The 18,523-nt window shown below is 32.5% G+C and overlaps 1 protein-coding gene across 1 annotated transcript; it reads left to right on the top strand.

Annotated features, from left to right (window-relative positions):
• The first annotated feature begins 7,660 nt into the window (after nucleotides 1-7,660).
• LOC145672689 (uncharacterized) lies at nucleotides 7,661-8,518 on the top strand. The gene has a single exon (XM_081741855.1). The coding sequence runs from the start codon at nucleotides 7,661-7,663 to the stop codon at nucleotides 8,516-8,518; it is 858 nt and encodes a 285-aa protein (XP_081597981.1).
• Nucleotides 8,519-18,523: the final 10,005 nt, after the last annotated feature.

Here is an 18,523-nt window from a genome sequence, read left to right as displayed (position 1 = left end):
GAGAATAAGGAACTTTGTTTCAGCCATAGGGACCCGGGTTTGCGACCGCGATGAGACAAGTGCATGTACTCGAGTTTGAGCTTTATTTCGTGAAAATATGTTAAATGGTTCTTAAGATATAGACCAAAACAGATTATAATACACGACAATTCTCAACAATTTGATATGTAAATAATGACATATAATATATTGTTAGGCGGTTGCCAGCCAACATTTTTACGAAAAATAAGGAAATTATAGGAAGAATGTATAACTCAGTGGCAATTGGAAGCAATTTTTGACAGAAGGTGTGCGTCATGTGATGTCATTGAGAAGGTAAGGGTTAAAGTCGTTCATGTAGAATATATGTTACTAACTTTATTATTTTATGCTTTTTCTGCTAATTTGTGCCTTTCGTACCTATCCTGATGTGTAGAATATGAAATCAACATATTTTGTTCTGACATCGAAAATATATATACAGGGTGCATCCAAATAAACCGTTGCACAAGACAAGATAACACTTCGATTTCAGAAAAATATAAAACTTTCATATAATTAGGTAGTTTCTCTTTGTGTTACGTAAACATACACATATGTGATTTTCGAGTGTCATATGCAAGCAACCTAGTGGTGTGTCAGTGTAAGGAAGTGCAGTGAAATGTGTGTTTTTTTTTTTTTTTTTTTTGAAAAAAACAGTAAAGTAGAACCAGACATGGTAGAGAATAAGGAACTTTGTTTCAGCCATAGGGACCCGGGTTTGCGACCGCGATGAGACAAGTGCATGTACTCGAGTTTGAGCTATATTTCGTGAAAATATGTTAAATGGTTCTTAAGATATAGACCAAAACAGATTATAATACACGACAATTCTCAACAATTCGATATGTACATAATGACATATAATGTATTGTTAGGCGGTTGCCAGCCAACATTTTTACGAAAAATAAAGAAATTATAGGAAAAATGAATAACTCAGTGGTAAATGGAGTCAATTTTTTACAGAAGGTGTGCGTCATGTGTTCTCATTGAGAAGGTAAGGGTTAAAGTCGTTCATGTAGAATATATGTTGCTAACTTCATTATTTTATGCTTTTTCTGCTAATTTGTGCCTTTCGTACCTATCCTGATGTGTAGAATATGAAATCAACATATTTTGTTCTGACATCGAAAATATATATACAGGGTGCATCAAAATAAACCGTTGCACAAGACAAGATAACACTTCGATTTCAAAAAATATAAAACTTTCATATAATTAGGTAGTTTCTCTTTGTGTTACTTAAAAATACACATATGTGATCCTCGGGTGTCATATGAAAGCAAACTAGTGGTGTGTCAGTGTAGGGAAGTGCAGTGAAATATGTGTTATTTTGAAAAAACAGTAAAGTAGAACCAAACATGGTAGAGAATAAGGAACTTTGTTTCAGCCATAGGGACCCGGGTTTGCGACCACGATGAGACAAGTGCATGTACTCGAGTTTGAGCTTTATTTCGTGAAAATATGTTAAATGGTTCTTAAGATATAGACCAAAACAGATTATAATACACGACAATTCTCAACAATTCGATATGTACATAATGACATATAATGTATTGTTAGGCGGTTGCCAGCCAACATTTTTACGAAAAATAAAGAAATTATAGGAAAAATGAATAACTCAGTGGTAAATGGAGTCAATTTTTTACAGAAGGTGTGCGTCATGTGTTCTCATTGAAAAGGTAAGGGTTCTAGTCGTTCATGTAGAATATATGTTTCTAACTTCATTATTTTATGCTTTTTCTGCTAATTTGTGCCTTTCGTACCTATCCTGATGTATAGAATATGAAAACATTTTTTGTTCTAACATTGAAAATATATATACAGGGTGCATCAAAATAAACCGTTGCAGAAGACAAGATAACACTTCGATTTCAGAAAATCTTAAAAGTTTGATATAATTAGGTAGTTTCTCTTTGTGTTACGTAAAAATACACATATGTGATCCTCGGGTGTCATATGCAAGCAACCTAGTGGTGTGTCAGTGTAGGGAAATGCAGTGAAATATGCGTGATTTTGAAAAAAAGAATAAAGTAGTAACAAACATGGTAGAGAATAAGGTCCTTTTTTCAGCCGTAGGGACATGGGTTTGCGACCGCTATGAGAGAAGTGCTGGTACTCGAGTTTGAGCTTTATTTCTTGAAAATACGTTAAATGGTTCTTAAGATATAGACAAAAACAGATTATAATACACGACAATTAGTAACAATTCAATATGCACATAATGACATATAATATATTGTTAGGCGGTTGCCAGCCAACATTTTTACGTGAAATAAGAAAATTAAAACAAAATTGAATAGCTCCGTGGTAATTGGAATCAATTTTTGACAGAAGGTGTGCGTCACGTGATCTCGTTGAAAAGGTAAGGGTTAAAGTCGTTCATGTAGAATATATGTTTCTAACTTCATTATTTTATTTTTATTCTGCTAATTTGTGCTTTTCGTACATATCCTGATGTGTAGAATATGAAAACAACATATTTTGTTCTGACATCGAAAATATATATACAGGGTGCATCAAAATATACCGCTGCAGAAGACAAAATAACACTTCGATTTCAGAAAAATATATAAGTTTGATAGAATAAGGTAGTTTCTCTTTGTGTTACGTAAAAATACGCATATGTGATCCTCGGGTGTCATATGCAAGCAACCTAGTGGTGTGTCAGTGTAGGGAAATGCAGTGAAATATGCGTTATTTTGAAAAAAAGAGAAAAGTAGTAACAAACATGGTAGAGAATAAGGTACTTTTTTTCAGCCATAGGGTCCCGGGTTTGCGACCGCTATGAGAGAAGTGCTGGTACTCGAGTTTGAGCTTTATTTCGTGAAAATATGTTAAATGGTTCTTAAGATATAGACCAAAACACATTATTATACACGACAATTAGTAACAATTCAATATGCACATAATGACATATAATATATTGTTAGACGGTTGCCAGCCAACATTTTTACATGAAATAAGAAAATTAATAGAAAATTGAATAGCTCCGTGGTAATTGGAAACAATTTTTGACAGAAGGTGTGCGTCATGTGATCTCATTGAAAAGGTAAGGGTTATAGTCGTTCATGTAGAATATATGTTTCTAACTTCATTATTTTATGCTTTTTCTGCTAATTTGTGCCTTTCGTACCTATCCTGATGTGTAGAATATGAAAACATTTTTTTTTTGTTCTAACATTGAAAATATATATACAGGGTGCATCCAAATAAACCGTTGCACAAGACAAGATAACACATCGATTTCAGAAAAATATAAAACTTTCATATAATTAGGTAGTTTCTCTTTGTGTTACGTAAACATACACATATGTGATTTTCGAGTGTCATATGCAAGCAACCTAGTGGTGTGTCAGTGTAAGGAAGTGCAGTGAAATGTGTGTTTTTTTTTTTGAAAAAAACAGTAAAGTAGAACCAAACATGGTAGAGAATAAGGAACTTTGTTTCAGCCATAGGGACCCGGGTTTGCGACCGCGATGAGACAAGTGCATGTACTCGAGTTTGAGCTTTATTTCGTGAAAATATGTTAAATGGTTCTTAAGATATAGACCAAAACAGATTATAATACACGACAATTCTCAACAATTCGATATGTACATAATGACATATAATGTATTGTTAGGCGGTTGCCAGCCAACATTTTTACGAAAAATAAAGAAATTATAGGAAAAATGAATAACTCAGTGGTAAATGGAGTCAATTTTTTACAGAAGGTGTGCGTCATGTGTTCTCATTGAGAAGGTAAGGGTTAAAGTCGTTCATGTAGAATATATGTTGCTAACTTCATTATTTTATGCTTTTTCTGCTAATTTGTGCCTTTCGTACCTATCCTGATGTGTAGAATATGAAATCAACATATTTTGTTCTGACATCGAAAATATATATACAGGGTGCATCAAAATAAACCGTTGCACAAGACAAGATAACACATCGATTTCAGAAAAATATAAAACTTTCATATAATTAGGTAGTTTCTCTTTGTGTTACGTAAACATACACATATGTGATTTTCGAGTGTCATATGCAAGCAACCTAGTGGTGTGTCAGTGTAAGGAAGTGCAGTGAAATGTGTGTTATTTTGAAAAAAACAGTAAAGTAGAACCAAACATGGTAGAGAATAAGGAACTTTGTTTCAGCCATAGGGACCCGGATTTGCGACCGCGATGAGACAAGTGCATGTACTCGAGTTTGAGCTTTATTTCGTGAAAATATGTTAAATGGTTCTTAAGATATAGACCAAAACACATTATTATACACGACAATTAGTACAATTCAATATGCACATAATGACATATAATATATTGTTAGACGGTTGCCAGCCAACATTTTTACATGAAATAAGAAAATTAAAAGAAAATTGAATAGCTCCGTGGTAATTGGAAACAATTTTTGACAGAAGGTGTGCGTCATGTGATCTCATTGAAAAGGTAAGGGTTATAGTCGTTCATGTAGAATATATGTTTCTAACTTCATTATTTTATGCTTTTTCTGCTAATTTGTGCCTTTCGTACCTATCCTGATGTGTAGAATATGAAAACATTTTTTTTGTTCTAACATTGAAAATATATATACAGGGTGCATCAAAATAAACCGTTGCATAAGACAAGATAACACTTCGATTTCAGAAAATCTTAAAAGTTTGATATAATTAGGTAGTTTCTCTTTGTGTTACGTAAAAATACACATATGTGATCCTCGGGTGTCATATGCAAGCAACCTAGTGGTGTGTCAGTGTAGGGAAATGCAGTGAAATATGCGTGATTTTGAAAAAAAGAATAAAGTAGTAACAAACATGGTAGAGAATAAGGTCCTTTTTTTCAGCCGTAGGGACCTGGGTTTGCGACCGCTATGAGAGAAGTGCTGGTACTCGAGTTTGAGCTTTATTTCGTGAAAATACGTTAAATGGTTCTTAAGATATAGACCAAAACAGATTATAATACACGACAATTAGTAACAATTCAATATGCACATAATGACATATAATATATTGTTAGGCGGTTGCCAGCCAACATTTTTACGTGAAATAAGAAAATTAAAACAAAATTGAATAGCTCCGTGGTAATTGGAATCAATTTTTGACAGAAGGTGTGCGTCATGTGATCTCGTTGAAAATGTAAGGGTTAAAGTCGTTCATGTAGAATATATGTTTCTAACTTCATTATTTTATTTTTATTCTGCTAATTTTTGCTTTTCGTACATATCCTGATGTGTAGAATATGAAAACAACATATTTTGTTCTGACATCGAAAATATATATAGAGGGTGCATCAAAATATACCGCTGCAGAAGACAAAATAACACTTCGATTTCAGAAAAATATATAAGTTTGACAGAATTAGGTACTTTCTCTTTGTGTTACGTAAAAATACGTATATGTGACCCTCGGGTGTCATATGCAAGCAACCTAGTGGTCTGTCAGTGTAGGGAAATGCAGTGAAATATGCGTGATTTTGAAAAAAAAGAATAAAGTAGTAACAAACATGGTAGAGAATAAGGTCCTTTTTTCAGCCGTAGGGACCTGGATTTGCGACCGCTATGAGAGAAGTGCTGGTACTCGAGTTTGAGCTTTATTTCGTGAAAATATGTTAAATGGTTCTTAACGTATAGACCAAAACAGATCATAATACACGACAATTCTCAACAATTCGATATGTACATAATGACTTTTAATATATTGTTAGGCGGTTGCCAGCCAACATTTTTACGAAAAATAAGGAAATTATAGGAAGAATGTATAACTCAGTGGCAATTGGAAGCAATTTTTGACAGAAGGTGTGCGTCGTGTGATGTCATTGAGAAGGTAAGGGTTAAAGTCGTTCATGTAGAATATATGTTACTAACTTCATTATTTTATGCTTTTTCTGCTAATTTGTGCCTTTCGTACCTATCCTGATGTGTAGAATATGAAAAAAACATATTTTGTTCTGACATCGAAAATATATATACAGGGTGCTTCAAAATAAACCGTTGCACAAGACAAGATAACACTTCGATTTCAAAAAATATAAAACTTTCATATAATTAGGTAGTTTCTCTTTGTGTTACGTAAAAATACACATATGTGATCCTCGGGTGTCATATGAAAGCAAACTAGTGGTGTGTCAGTGTAGGGAAGTGCAGTGAAATATGTGTTATTTTGAAAAAAACAGTAAAGTAGAACCAAACATGGTAGAGAATAAGGAACTTTGTTTCAGCCATAGGGACCCGGGTTTGCGACCGCGATGAGACAAGTGCATGTACTCGAGTTTGAGCTTTATTTCGTGAAAATATGTTAAATGGTTCTTAAGATATAGACCAAAACAGATTATAATACACGACAATTCTCAACAATTTGATATGTAAATAATGACATATAATATATTGTTAGGCGGTTGCCAGCCAACATTTTTACGAAAAATAAAGAAATTATAGGAAAATTGAATAACTCAGTGGTAAATGGAGTCAATTTTTTACAGAAGGTGTGCGTCATGTCTTCACATTGAGAAGGTAAGGGTTAAAGTCGTTCATGTAGAATATATGTTACTAACTTCATTATTTTATGCTTTTTCTGCTAATTTGTGCCTTTCGTACCTATCCTGATGTGTAGAATATGAAATCAACATATTTTGTTCTGACATCGAAAATATATATACAGGGTGCATCAAAATAAACCGTTGCACAAGACAAGATAACACTTCGATTTCAAAAAATATAAAACTTTCATATAATTAGGTAGTTTCTCTTTGTGTTACTTAAAAATACACATATGTGATCCTCGGGTGTCATATGAAAGCAAACTAGTGGTGTGTCAGTGTAGGGGTGCATACTGGGGTGCAAGGTGGATGTGTTGAGTGAGTGCTCTCTGCAAATAATTTAATTTAAAAATTGTACTGATTTTTCAACTCATTTGAAGACAGCGACATGAATATGAATAGCCAGAGATTGTGATAATACCATCTGTAGGTGATAGAAGTGAATAATTATCCAGTTTAGGCGTTTAGTTACAAATGTAAACAAACAACTGAGCAGAGCTGTGTCTGTTATTGCAATTGTGAAATTATCTTCAACAAGTAAGTTGAATAGTTAGACTTATATGCTAGAAGTTTAATCTAGTACATTACTGAAGTTTATTTTCCTTTACTAAATACTATTTCTGTGATTCAATCTCAGTATTAGTACTTTATATAGCATACAACATATTACTTATGTGTTTTTGCTTCTCCGAATCCCTGTGTTATGGAAAATTAGTGTGCCAATTTCTAAAGCGATGACTAGCAGCAACCAATATTAAAACTTGCCGCCATTTTGGATCCCAATATAAGTATAATTAACATAGTGTGCTGTATAGTATAAATATACTGTTATATGTGGTTCAATTTGGTTGTCGAGAATTAGAGTACTAGTGCCAAATTCTTTGATAAGCAGGAACCATACTGAACGGATACTGAAGCAGGAACATAAGCAGGAACGTAAACTTTGACGCCATTTTGAATCCCGATTTAAATATATTTAATACAGTAGTGCGATCACAATGTCTTCTTGTACAATTTGTAATTCAAAAGTTAGTCGCTATGATGACGCACTACAGTGTTCAAAAAAGAATTGTAATAAATTATTTCATATAGTGTGTTACAAAATATCTGTGGAGAAATATACGGACATGAAGCAGACGGGTATTATAAAGGAATGGGTATGTAGAGATTGTAGTGGTTCTAATCCGAGGGAGGTAGTAATTACAAAAACTGTACCACCGAGCGCAACTGAGTCAATGCTAATTAACAAAAGTACATCCTCAAAATTGGATGACAAATCTTTGAATCCTTCTGATATAGGAATGAAGCTTGAGGAACTCTGTGCTCAAATAGCTCAATTAACAGCTAGTGTTCAATTTATGTCTAATCAACACGATGAATTGTTGAAGAAACTTGAACTAGAGATTAAGGGTAATATTCAACGGGATAAGGATATAGCCAAGCTAAAAGCAGAAAACATAGAATTGAAAAAGCAATTAAAATTACAGGATGTAGAAATAAATGATCTTAATCAGTATGGACGTAATAAAAATATTGAAATACATGGTATACAGGAGCATACTGGAGAAAATTTAAAGGAAGTTGTAATCGACATGGCTCAAAAATTAAGAATAAAATGTGGAGAGGAAGATATTGATGTTGTTCACCGATTATCAAACGGTAAAAATAAACCAAAAGCAATAATTGTACAATTTACAACGCGCACAGTGAGAGATATGTGGTTGACTAAAAGAAATACGGGTTTAGTTAGTAATAATTTAGTATCTGGAAGTAGTGATAGTAGAATATTTGTGAATGTAAATTTAACACCTAAAAATAAGCAATTATTTTGGAAAGCTAGAACAGCTGCAAGAAATACACAGCATAAATACTGTTGGGTAAATGGCAATGGACAAATTTTAATTAGGAAAAACGAAAATAGCCAGGTTATGATTATTAAAACTGAAGAAGATGTACCAGGATTTCCAAATTCTATTCCAGTGTAATCTTGAAATATGTAGGCTATAATTTAAGATGGCAGTAGTTAAAAGTACGTTTGATATATATTACCAGAATGTGAATGGGTTAAAAACTAAAATTAACGAATTTTACCTAAGCTCTACCATGTTTAATTTTGATTGTGTTGCCATTACTGAATCATGGCTAAGACATGAAATATTTAATAATGAGTTGTTTGACGATAAATATTTGGTCTACAGAAAAGATCGTAACCTAGAGCGTAGTAATATGAAAGATGGAGGTGGTGTTCTCTTAGCTGTTCACAATAATTATATCTCTGAAAGAATAACAAGATTTGAATTGCCAGATAATGAGGATTTGTGGGTTAAAATTCAGTTATCAGATTTAACATGTATATATATTTGTGTAGTTTATTTCCCGCCACATAGTTCAGAAGAATTATATTTAAATTTTTTTCGAAATATTGAAAGATTTAATGAACTAACATTATCTCAAAATGTTTTTATTATAGGAGATTTGAATTTGGCGCTTTTAACAGATTATTTGGATGGTAACTATTTTTTAAATTTGCCTAATTTGGAGAACAATGTCTTACATAAAGTAAATTTTTTAAATTTCTCACAAATCAATAAAGTAAGAAATCTAAACAATAGAATTTTAGATGTTGTATTTACTAATGTATTACACGTTGAAGTTCTTGAATCTGATGTTCATTTTGTTCAACCAGATCGTCATCACCCATGTTTGAATATTAGTATTCCGTTTTATAAAAACTGTAAGACACGAAATGAAATGGAAGACGTAGTCTACAACTTTTGTAAGTGTGATTTCTTGAAACTTTATCAGTTATTGAGATGTAAGAAATGGGATTCCTTATATGAGATTAAGGATATTGATAATTGTGTCGAGTTTTTCTATTCTGAATTATATGGAGTTTTAAATGAATGTACACCTAAAAATATCAAGAGGAAACGTACATATCCAACCTGGTTTACTCCTGAAATAATAAAAATGTTAAGGAAGAAAGAACGTTATAGAAAGAAATTTAAAAAATCAAGACTTTACTCAGATTACATGCAATTTGTTGCACTAAGGACACAAGTAAAAAATAGTATTGAAATAGCTTTTTGTGATTATAACAACGCAATAGAAGAGCAAATCGCAAAGGAACCTAGGAAATTTTGGAGCTATATTAATAAGAAAAAATCTTCAAACATAAATCAATTTGTACTTGAATATAACAAAGAAAAAATTGTTGACAATAAATTGAAATGCGAAGCTTTTGCTAAGCATTTTCAATCAGTATATAGTTCTGAAATACCTAATATTAAACTATCAGATATTTTTCTGAATGATGTTTCTTCGATTGTAGATACAATGTCACTGGATAGGATCACTGAAACAGAAGTAATCGAAGCTATTGACAAAATGAAAGGTAAAAGGTCAATTAGTAATGATAGTATACCATCTTACATTTTTAAAGGTTGTAAGGAATTTATTGTTAAGCCATTGACCTACATATTTAATCTGTCTATCACTCAGTGTTATTTTCCTGCAAAATTTAAAATATCAGCAATATGTCCAGTTCCAAAAATTAATCCTGTAAAATTAATACAAGACCATAGGCCGATAAGTTTGATTTCTTCTCCAGCTAAAATATTCGAATCAGTAATCTGTAAACACCTGTTTAATCACATCTCACGATATCTCTCTGATTCCCAATATGGTTTTAGACATAATAGATCAACAGTAACAAATTTGTTGAATATAAGTCAAGCAATTAGTGAAGCTCTTACCGTAAGGTCTCAAATTGATGTAGTGTATACAGATTTTAAGCGAGCCTTTGATTTGATTAATCACGAAATACTTCTTAAAAAGATTAAAGGATTTGGTATTTCAAATGAATTAATCCGACTATTTAAGTCATATTTAAGCAACAGAATCCAATATGTGACATATAATAATTGTAAATCTAAACAATATTCTGTATATTCTGGAGTACCACAAGGATCCAATTTAGGGCCTTTGCTATTTTTAATTATGATAAACGATTTACCTGAAGAGTTCCAATATTCTTCGTGTCTAATGTTTGCTGATGATACTAAATTATACAAACAAATTTCTACAAGAGATGATTGTGAAAAATTACAGAGAGATCTGGTGAGGTTGAGTGAATGGTGTCAAAGAAACAAATTTGAACTCAATATTTCAAAATGCAATGTTGTAACATTTTCAATCATAAAGAAACCTGTTATATTTAAATATATTATAGGGAATCAAGTACTGGAGAGGAAAGAAGTTGTCAGGGATCTGGGAGTATGGTTTGATGCAAATCTAAAGTTTACATATCATATGGATATCAAAACAAATGAGGCGTTTAAAATGCTTGGATTTATTAAACGATCGTGCTGTCATTTTAAAAACATAAAAACAATATTAACTTTATATAACTCTTTTGTAAGAACAAAATTAGAGTACGCTTCTATAAATTGGGAACCATACTACCAAAAACCAAAGCAACAAATAGAAAAGGTACAAAAGAAAATGTTAAAATATATTAGTTATAAAATAGATAATATACCAACTCGTTATGTATCTTACAATATACTTCTCAGGAGGTTTCAGCTTTTGTCACTGGAGGATAGAAGGTTTATTCAATGTGTATTGTACTTGAAAAAACTTATTGATAACCAAGAGGATAATATGTCTTTCTTAGGTAAATTACCATTCTATTGTCCTCGTCAAAACCTGAGATTCAGACAAATGTTTTATATGCCTGACAACAAAACAAATTTAGCAAAAAACTCTCCGTTGTATAGGATATGTGATAGAGGCAATAAAATACATTCTATGGGTCTGGACATATTTCAATTAAGATGCTCAATATTTAAACAAAAATGCCTCCAAATGTTACTTAATAAAGTGTAAAGATTGTTATTATATCTGGTACTTATTGACTGTACGTGAACAAAACAAGAGTAATGGTTAGTTGTTAGAATTACTGTACATGTAGCACATTCTGCACCATTATAAAATTAACAATTTGTGCTTTGTAATTGCCTTCGGGTGTTAAGTACAAAATAAATTATTATTATTATTATTATTATTAGGGAAGTGCAGTGAAATATGTGTTATTTTGAAAAAACAGTAAAGTAGAACCAAACATGGTAGAGAATAAGGAACTTTGTTTCAGCCATAGGGACCCGGGTTTGCGACCACGATGAGACAAGTGCATGTACTCGAGTTTGAGCTTTATTTCGTGAAAATATGTTAAATGGTTCTTAAGATATAGACCAAAACAGATTATAATACACGACAATTCTCAACAATTCGATATGTACATAATGACATATAATGTATTGTTAGGCGGTTGCCAGCCAACATTTTTACGAAAAATAAAGAAATTATAGGAAAAATGAATAACTCAGTGGTAAATGGAGTCAATTTTTTACAGAAGGTGTGCGTCATGTGTTCTCATTGAAAAGGTAAGGGTTATAGTCGTTCATGTAGAATATATGTTTCTAACTTCATTATTTTATGCTTTTTCTGCTAATTTGTGCCTTTCGTACCTATCCTGATGTGTAGAATATGAAAACATTTTTTGTTCTAACATTGAAAATATATATACAGGGTGCATCAAAATAAACCGTTGCAGAAGACAAGATAACACTTCGATTTCAGAAAATCTTAAAAGTTTGATATAATTAGGTAGTTTCTCTTTGTGTTACGTAAAAATACACATATGTGATCCTCGGGTGTCATATGCAAGCAACCTAGTGGTGTGTCAGTGTAGGGAAATGCAGTGAAATATGCGTGATTTTGAAAAAAAGAATAAAGTAGTAACAAACATAGTAGAGAATAAGGTCCTTTTTTTCAGCCGTAGGGACATGGGTTTGCGACCGCTATGAGAGAAGTGCTGGTACTCGAGTTTGAGCTTTATTTCTTGAAAATACGTTAAATGGTTCTTAAGATATAGACCAAAACAGATTATAATACACGACAATTAGTAACAATTCAATATGCACATAATGACATATAATATATTGTTAGGCGGTTGCCAGCCAACATTTTTACGTGAAATAAGAAAATTAAAACAAAATTGAATAGCTCCGTGGTAATTGGAATCAATTTTTGACAGAAGGTGTGCGTCATGTGATCTCGTTGAAAAGGTAAGGGTTAAAGTCGTTCATGTAGAATATATGTTTCTAACTTCATTATTTTATTTTTATTCTGCTAATTTGTGCTTTTCGTACATATCCTGATGTGTAGAATATGAAAACAACATATTTTGTTCTGACATCGAAAATATATATACAGGGTGCATCAAAATATACCGCTGCAGAAGACAAAATAACACTTCGATTTCAGAAAAATATATAAGTTTGATAGAATAAGCTAGTTTCTCTTTGTGTTACGTAAAAATACGCATATGTGATCCTCGGGTGTCATATGCAAGCAACCTAGTGGTGTGTCAGTGTAGGGAAATGCAGTGAAATATGCGTTATTTTGAAAAAAAGAGAAAAGTAGTAACAAACATGGTAGAGAATAAGGTACTTTTTTTCAGCCATAGGGTCCCGGGTTTGCGACCGCTATGAGAGAAGTGCATGTACTCGAGTTTGAGCTTTATTTCGTGAAAATATGTTAAATGGTTCTTAAGATATAGACCAAAACACATTATTATACACGACAATTAGTAACAATTCAATATGCACATAATGACATATAATATATTGTTAGACGGTTGCCAGCCAACATTTTTACATGAAATAAGAAAATTAAAAGAAAATTGAATAGCTCCGTGGTAATTGGAAACAATTTTTGACAGAAGGTGTGCGTCATGTGATCTCATTGAAAAGGTAAGGGTTATAGTCGTTCATGTAGAATATATGTTTCTAACTTCATTATTTTATGCTTTTTCTGCTAATTTGTGCCTTTCGTACCTATCCTGATGTGTAGAATATGAAAACATTTTTTTTTTGTTCTAACATTGAAAATATATATACAGGGTGCATCCAAATAAACCGTTGCACAAGACAAGATAACACATCGATTTCAGAAAAATATAAAACTTTCATATAATTAGGTAGTTTCTCTTTGTGTTACGTAAACATACACATATGTGATTTTCGAGTGTCATATGCAAGCAACCTAGTGGTGTGTCAGTGTAAGGAAGTGCAGTGAAATGTCTGTTATTTTGAAAAAAACAGTAAAGTAGAACCAAACATGGTAGAGAATAAGGAACTTTGTTTCAGCCATAGGGACCCGGGTTTGCGACCGCGATGAGACAAGTGCATGTACTCGAGTTTGAGCTTTATTTCGTGAAAATATGTTAAATGGTTCTTAAGATATAGACCAAAACAGATTATAATACACGACAATTCTCAACAATTCGATATGTACATAATGACATATAATGTATTGTTAGGCGGTTGCCAGCCAACATTTTTACGAAAAATAAAGAAATTATAGGAAAAATGAATAACTCAGTGGTAAATGGAGTCAATTTTTTACAGAAGGTGTGCGTCATGTGTTCTCATTGAGAAGGTAAGGGTTAAAGTCGTTCATGTAGAATATATGTTGCTAACTTCATTATTTTATGCTTTTTCTGCTAATTTGTGCCTTTCGTACCTATCCTGATGTGTAGAATATGAAATCAACATATTTTGTTCTGACATCGAAAATATATATACAGGGTGCATCCAAATAAACCGTTGCACAAGACAAGATAACACATCGATTTCAGAAAAATATAAAACTTTCATATAATTAGGTAGTTTCTCTTTGTGTTACGTAAACATACACATATGTGATTTTCGAGTGTCATATGCAAGCAACCTAGTGGTGTGTCAGTGTAAGGAAGTGCAGTGAAATGTGTGTTATTTTGAAAAAAACAGTAAAGTAGAACCAAACATGGTAGAGAATAAGGAACTTTGTTTCAGCCATAGGGACCCGGATTTGCGACCGCGATGAGACAAGTGCATGTACTCGAGTTTGAGCTTTATTTCGTGAAAATATGTTAAATGGTTCTTAAGATATAGACCAAAACACATTATTATACACGACAATTAGTACAATTCAATATGCACATAATGACATATAATATATTGTTAGACGGTTGCCAGCCAACATTTTTACATGAAATAAGAAAATTAAAAGAAAATTGAATAGCTCCGTGGTAATTGGAAACAATTTTTGACAGAAGGTGTGCGTCATGTGATCTCATTGAAAAGGTAAGGGTTATAGTCGTTCATGTAGAATATATGTTTCTAACTTCATTATTTTATGCTTTTTCTGCTAATTTGTGCCTTTCGTACCTATCCTGATGTGTAGAATATGAAAACATTTTTTTTGTTCTAACATTGAAAATATATATACAGGGTGCATCAAAATAAACCGTTGCATAAGACAAGATAACACTTCGATTTCAGAAAATCTTAAAAGTTTGATATAATTAGGTAGTTTCTCTTTGTGTTACGTAAAAATACACATATGTGATCCTCGGGTGTCATATGCAAGCAACCTAGTGGTGTGTCAGTGTAGGGAAATGCAGTGAAATATGCGTGATTTTGAAAAAAAGAATAAAGTAGTAACAAACATGGTAGAGAATAAGGTCCTTTTTTTCAGCCGTAGGGACCTGGGTTTGCGACCGCTATGAGAGAAGTGCAGGTACTCGAGTTTGAGCTTTATTTCGTGAAAATACGTTAAATGGTTCTTAAGATATAGACCAAAACAGATTATAATACACGACAATTAGTAACAATTCAATATGCACATAATGACATATAATATATTGTTAGGCGGTTGCCAGCCAACATTTTTACGTGAAATAAGAAAATTAAAACAAAATTGAATAGCTCCGTGGTAATTGGAATCAATTTTTGACAGAAGGTGTGCGTCATGTGATCTCGTTGAAAAGGTAAGGGTTAAAGTCGTTCATGTAGAATATATGTTTCTAATTTCATTATTTTATTTTTATTCTGCTAATTTTTGCTTTTCGTACATATCCTGATGTGTAGAATATGAAAACAACATATTTTGTTCTGACATCGAAAATATATATACAGGGTGCATCAAAATATACCGCTGCAGAAGACAAAATAACACTTCGATTTCAGAAAAATATATAAGTTTGACAGAATTAGGTACTTTCTCTTTGTGTTACGTAAAAATACGTATATGTGACCCTCGGGTGTCATATGCAAGCAACCTAGTGGTCTGTCAGTGTAGGGAAATGCAGTGAAATATGCGTGATTTTGAAAAAAAAGAATAAAGTAGTAACAAACATGGTAGAGAATAAGGTCCTTTTTTCAGCCGTAGGGACCTGGATTTGCGACCGCTATGAGAGAAGTGCTGGTACTCGAGTTTGAGCTTTATTTCGTGAAAATATGTTAAATGGTTCTTAAGGTATAGACCAAAACAGATCATAATACACGACAATTCTCAACAATTCGATATGTACATAATGACTTTTAATATATTGTTAGGCGGTTGCCAGCCAACATTTTTACGAAAAATAAGGAAATTATAGGAAGAATGTATAACTCAGTGGCAATTGGAAGCAATTTTTGACAGAAGGTGTGCGTCGTGTGATGTCATTGAGAAGGTAAGGGTTAAAGTCGTTCATGTAGAATATATGTTGCTAACTTCATTATTTTATGCTTTTTCTGCTAATTTGTGCCTTTCGTACCTATCCTGATGTGTAGAATATGAAATCAACATATTTTGTTCTGACATCGAAAATATATATACAGGGTGCATCAAAATAAACCGTTGCACAAGACAAGATAACACTTCGATTTCAAAAAATATAAAACTTTCATATAATTAGGTAGTTTCTCTTTGTGTTACTTAAAAATACACATATGTGATCCTCGGGTGTCATATGAAAGCAAACTAGTGGTGTGTCAGTGTAGGGAAGTGCAGTGAAATATGTGTTATTTTGAAAAAACAGTAAAGTAGAACCAAACATGGTAGAGAATAAGGAACTTTGTTTCAGCCATAGGGACCCGGGTTTGCGACCACGATGAGACAAGTGCATGTACTCGAGTTTGAGCTTTATTTCGTGAAAATATGTTAAATGGTTCTTAAGATATAGACCAAAACAGATTATAATACACGACAATTCTCAACAATTCGATATGTACATAATGACATATAATGTATTGTTAGGCGGTTGCCAGCCAACATTTTTACGAAAAATAAAGAAATTATAGGAAAAATGAATAACTCAGTGGTAAATGGAGTCAATTTTTTACAGAAGGTGTGCGTCATGTGTTCTCATTGAAAAGGTAAGGGTTCTAGTCGTTCATGTAGAATATATGTTTCTAACTTCATTATTTTATGCTTTTTCTGCTAATTTGTGCCTTTCGTACCTATCCTGATGTATAGAATATGAAAACATTTTTTGTTCTAACATTGAAAATATATATACAGGGTGCATCAAAATAAACCGTTGCAGAAGACAAGATAACACTTCGATTTCAGAAAATCTTAAAAGTTTGATATAATTAGGTAGTTTCTCTTTGTGTTACGTAAAAATACACATATGTGATCCTCGGGTGTCATATGCAAGCAACCTAGTGGTGTGTCAGTGTAGGGAAATGCAGTGAAATATGCGTGATTTTGAAAAAAAGAATAAAGTAGTAACAAACATGGTAGAGAATAAGGTCCTTTTTTCAGCCGTAGGGACATGGGTTTGCGACCGCTATGAGAGAAGTGCTGGTACTCGAGTTTGAGCTTTATTTCTTGAAAATACGTTAAATGGTTCTTAAGATATAGACAAAAACAGATTATAATACACGACAATTAGTAACAATTCAATATGCACATAATGACATATAATATATTGTTAGGCGGTTGCCAGCCAACATTTTTACGTGAAATAAGAAAATTAAAACAAAATTGAATAGCTCCGTGGTAATTGGAATCAATTTTTGACAGAAGGTGTGCGTCACGTGATCTCGTTGAAAAGGTAAGGGTTAAAGTCGTTCATGTAGAATATATGTTTCTAACTTCATTATTTTATTTTTATTCTGCTAATTTGTGCTTTTCGTACATATCCTGATGTGTAGAATATGAAAACAACATATTTTGTTCTGACATCGAAAATATATATACAGGGTGCATCAAAATATACCGCTGCAGAAGACAAAATAACACTTCGATTTCAGAAAAATATATAAGTTTGATAGAATAAGGTAGTTTCTCTTTGTGTTACGTAAAAATACGCATATGTGATCCTCGGGTGTCATATGCAAGCAACCTAGTGGTGTGTCAGTGTAGGGAAATGCAGTGAAATATGCGTTATTTTGAAAAAAAGAGAAAAGTAGTAACAAACATGGTAGAGAATAAGGTACTTTTTTTCAGCCATAGGGTCCCGGGTTTGCGACCGCTATGAGAGAAGTGCTGGTACTCGAGTTTGAGCTTTATTTCGTGAAAATATGTTAAATGGTTCTTAAGATATAGACCAAAACAGATTATAATACACGACAATTCTCAACAATTCGATATGTACATAATGACATATAATGTATTGTTAGGCGGTTGCCAGCCAACATTTTTACGAAAAATAAAGAAATTATAGGAAAAATGAATAACTCAGTGGTAAATGGAGTCAATTTTTTACAGAAGGTGTGCGTCATGTGTTCTCATTGAGAAGGTAAGGGTTAAAGTCGTTCATGTAGAATATATGTTGCTAACTTCATTATTTTATGCTTTTTCTGCTAATTTGTGCCTTTCGTACCTATCCTGATGTGTAGAATATGAAATCAACATATTTTGTTCTGACATCGAAAATATATATACAGGGTGCATCAAAATAAACCGTTGCACAAGACAAGATAACACATCGATTTCAGAAAAATATAAAACTTTCATATAATTAGGTAGTTTCTCTTTGTGTTACGTAAACATACACATATGTGATTTTCGAGTGTCATATGCAAGCAACCTAGTGGTGTGTCAGTGTAAGGAAGTGCAGTGAAATGTGTGTTATTTTGAAAAAAACAGTAAAGTAGAACCAAACATGGTAG

Source organism: Thermobia domestica, chromosome 16 (genome assembly GCF_964235325.1).
Source record: "Thermobia domestica chromosome 16, izTheDome1.hap1.1, whole genome shotgun sequence".
Lineage (NCBI taxonomy): Eukaryota > Metazoa > Arthropoda > Insecta > Zygentoma > Lepismatidae > Thermobia > Thermobia domestica.
The sequence above is the reverse complement of the archived record's forward strand: the minus strand, read 5'-3'. Positions and strand labels throughout refer to the sequence as shown.

Excerpts from the sequence above, each read along its gene's own strand:
- LOC145672689 (XM_081741855.1), top strand. The coding sequence starts at position 7,661 with ATGAAGCAGACGGGTATTATAAAGGAATGGGTATGTAGAGATTGTAGT.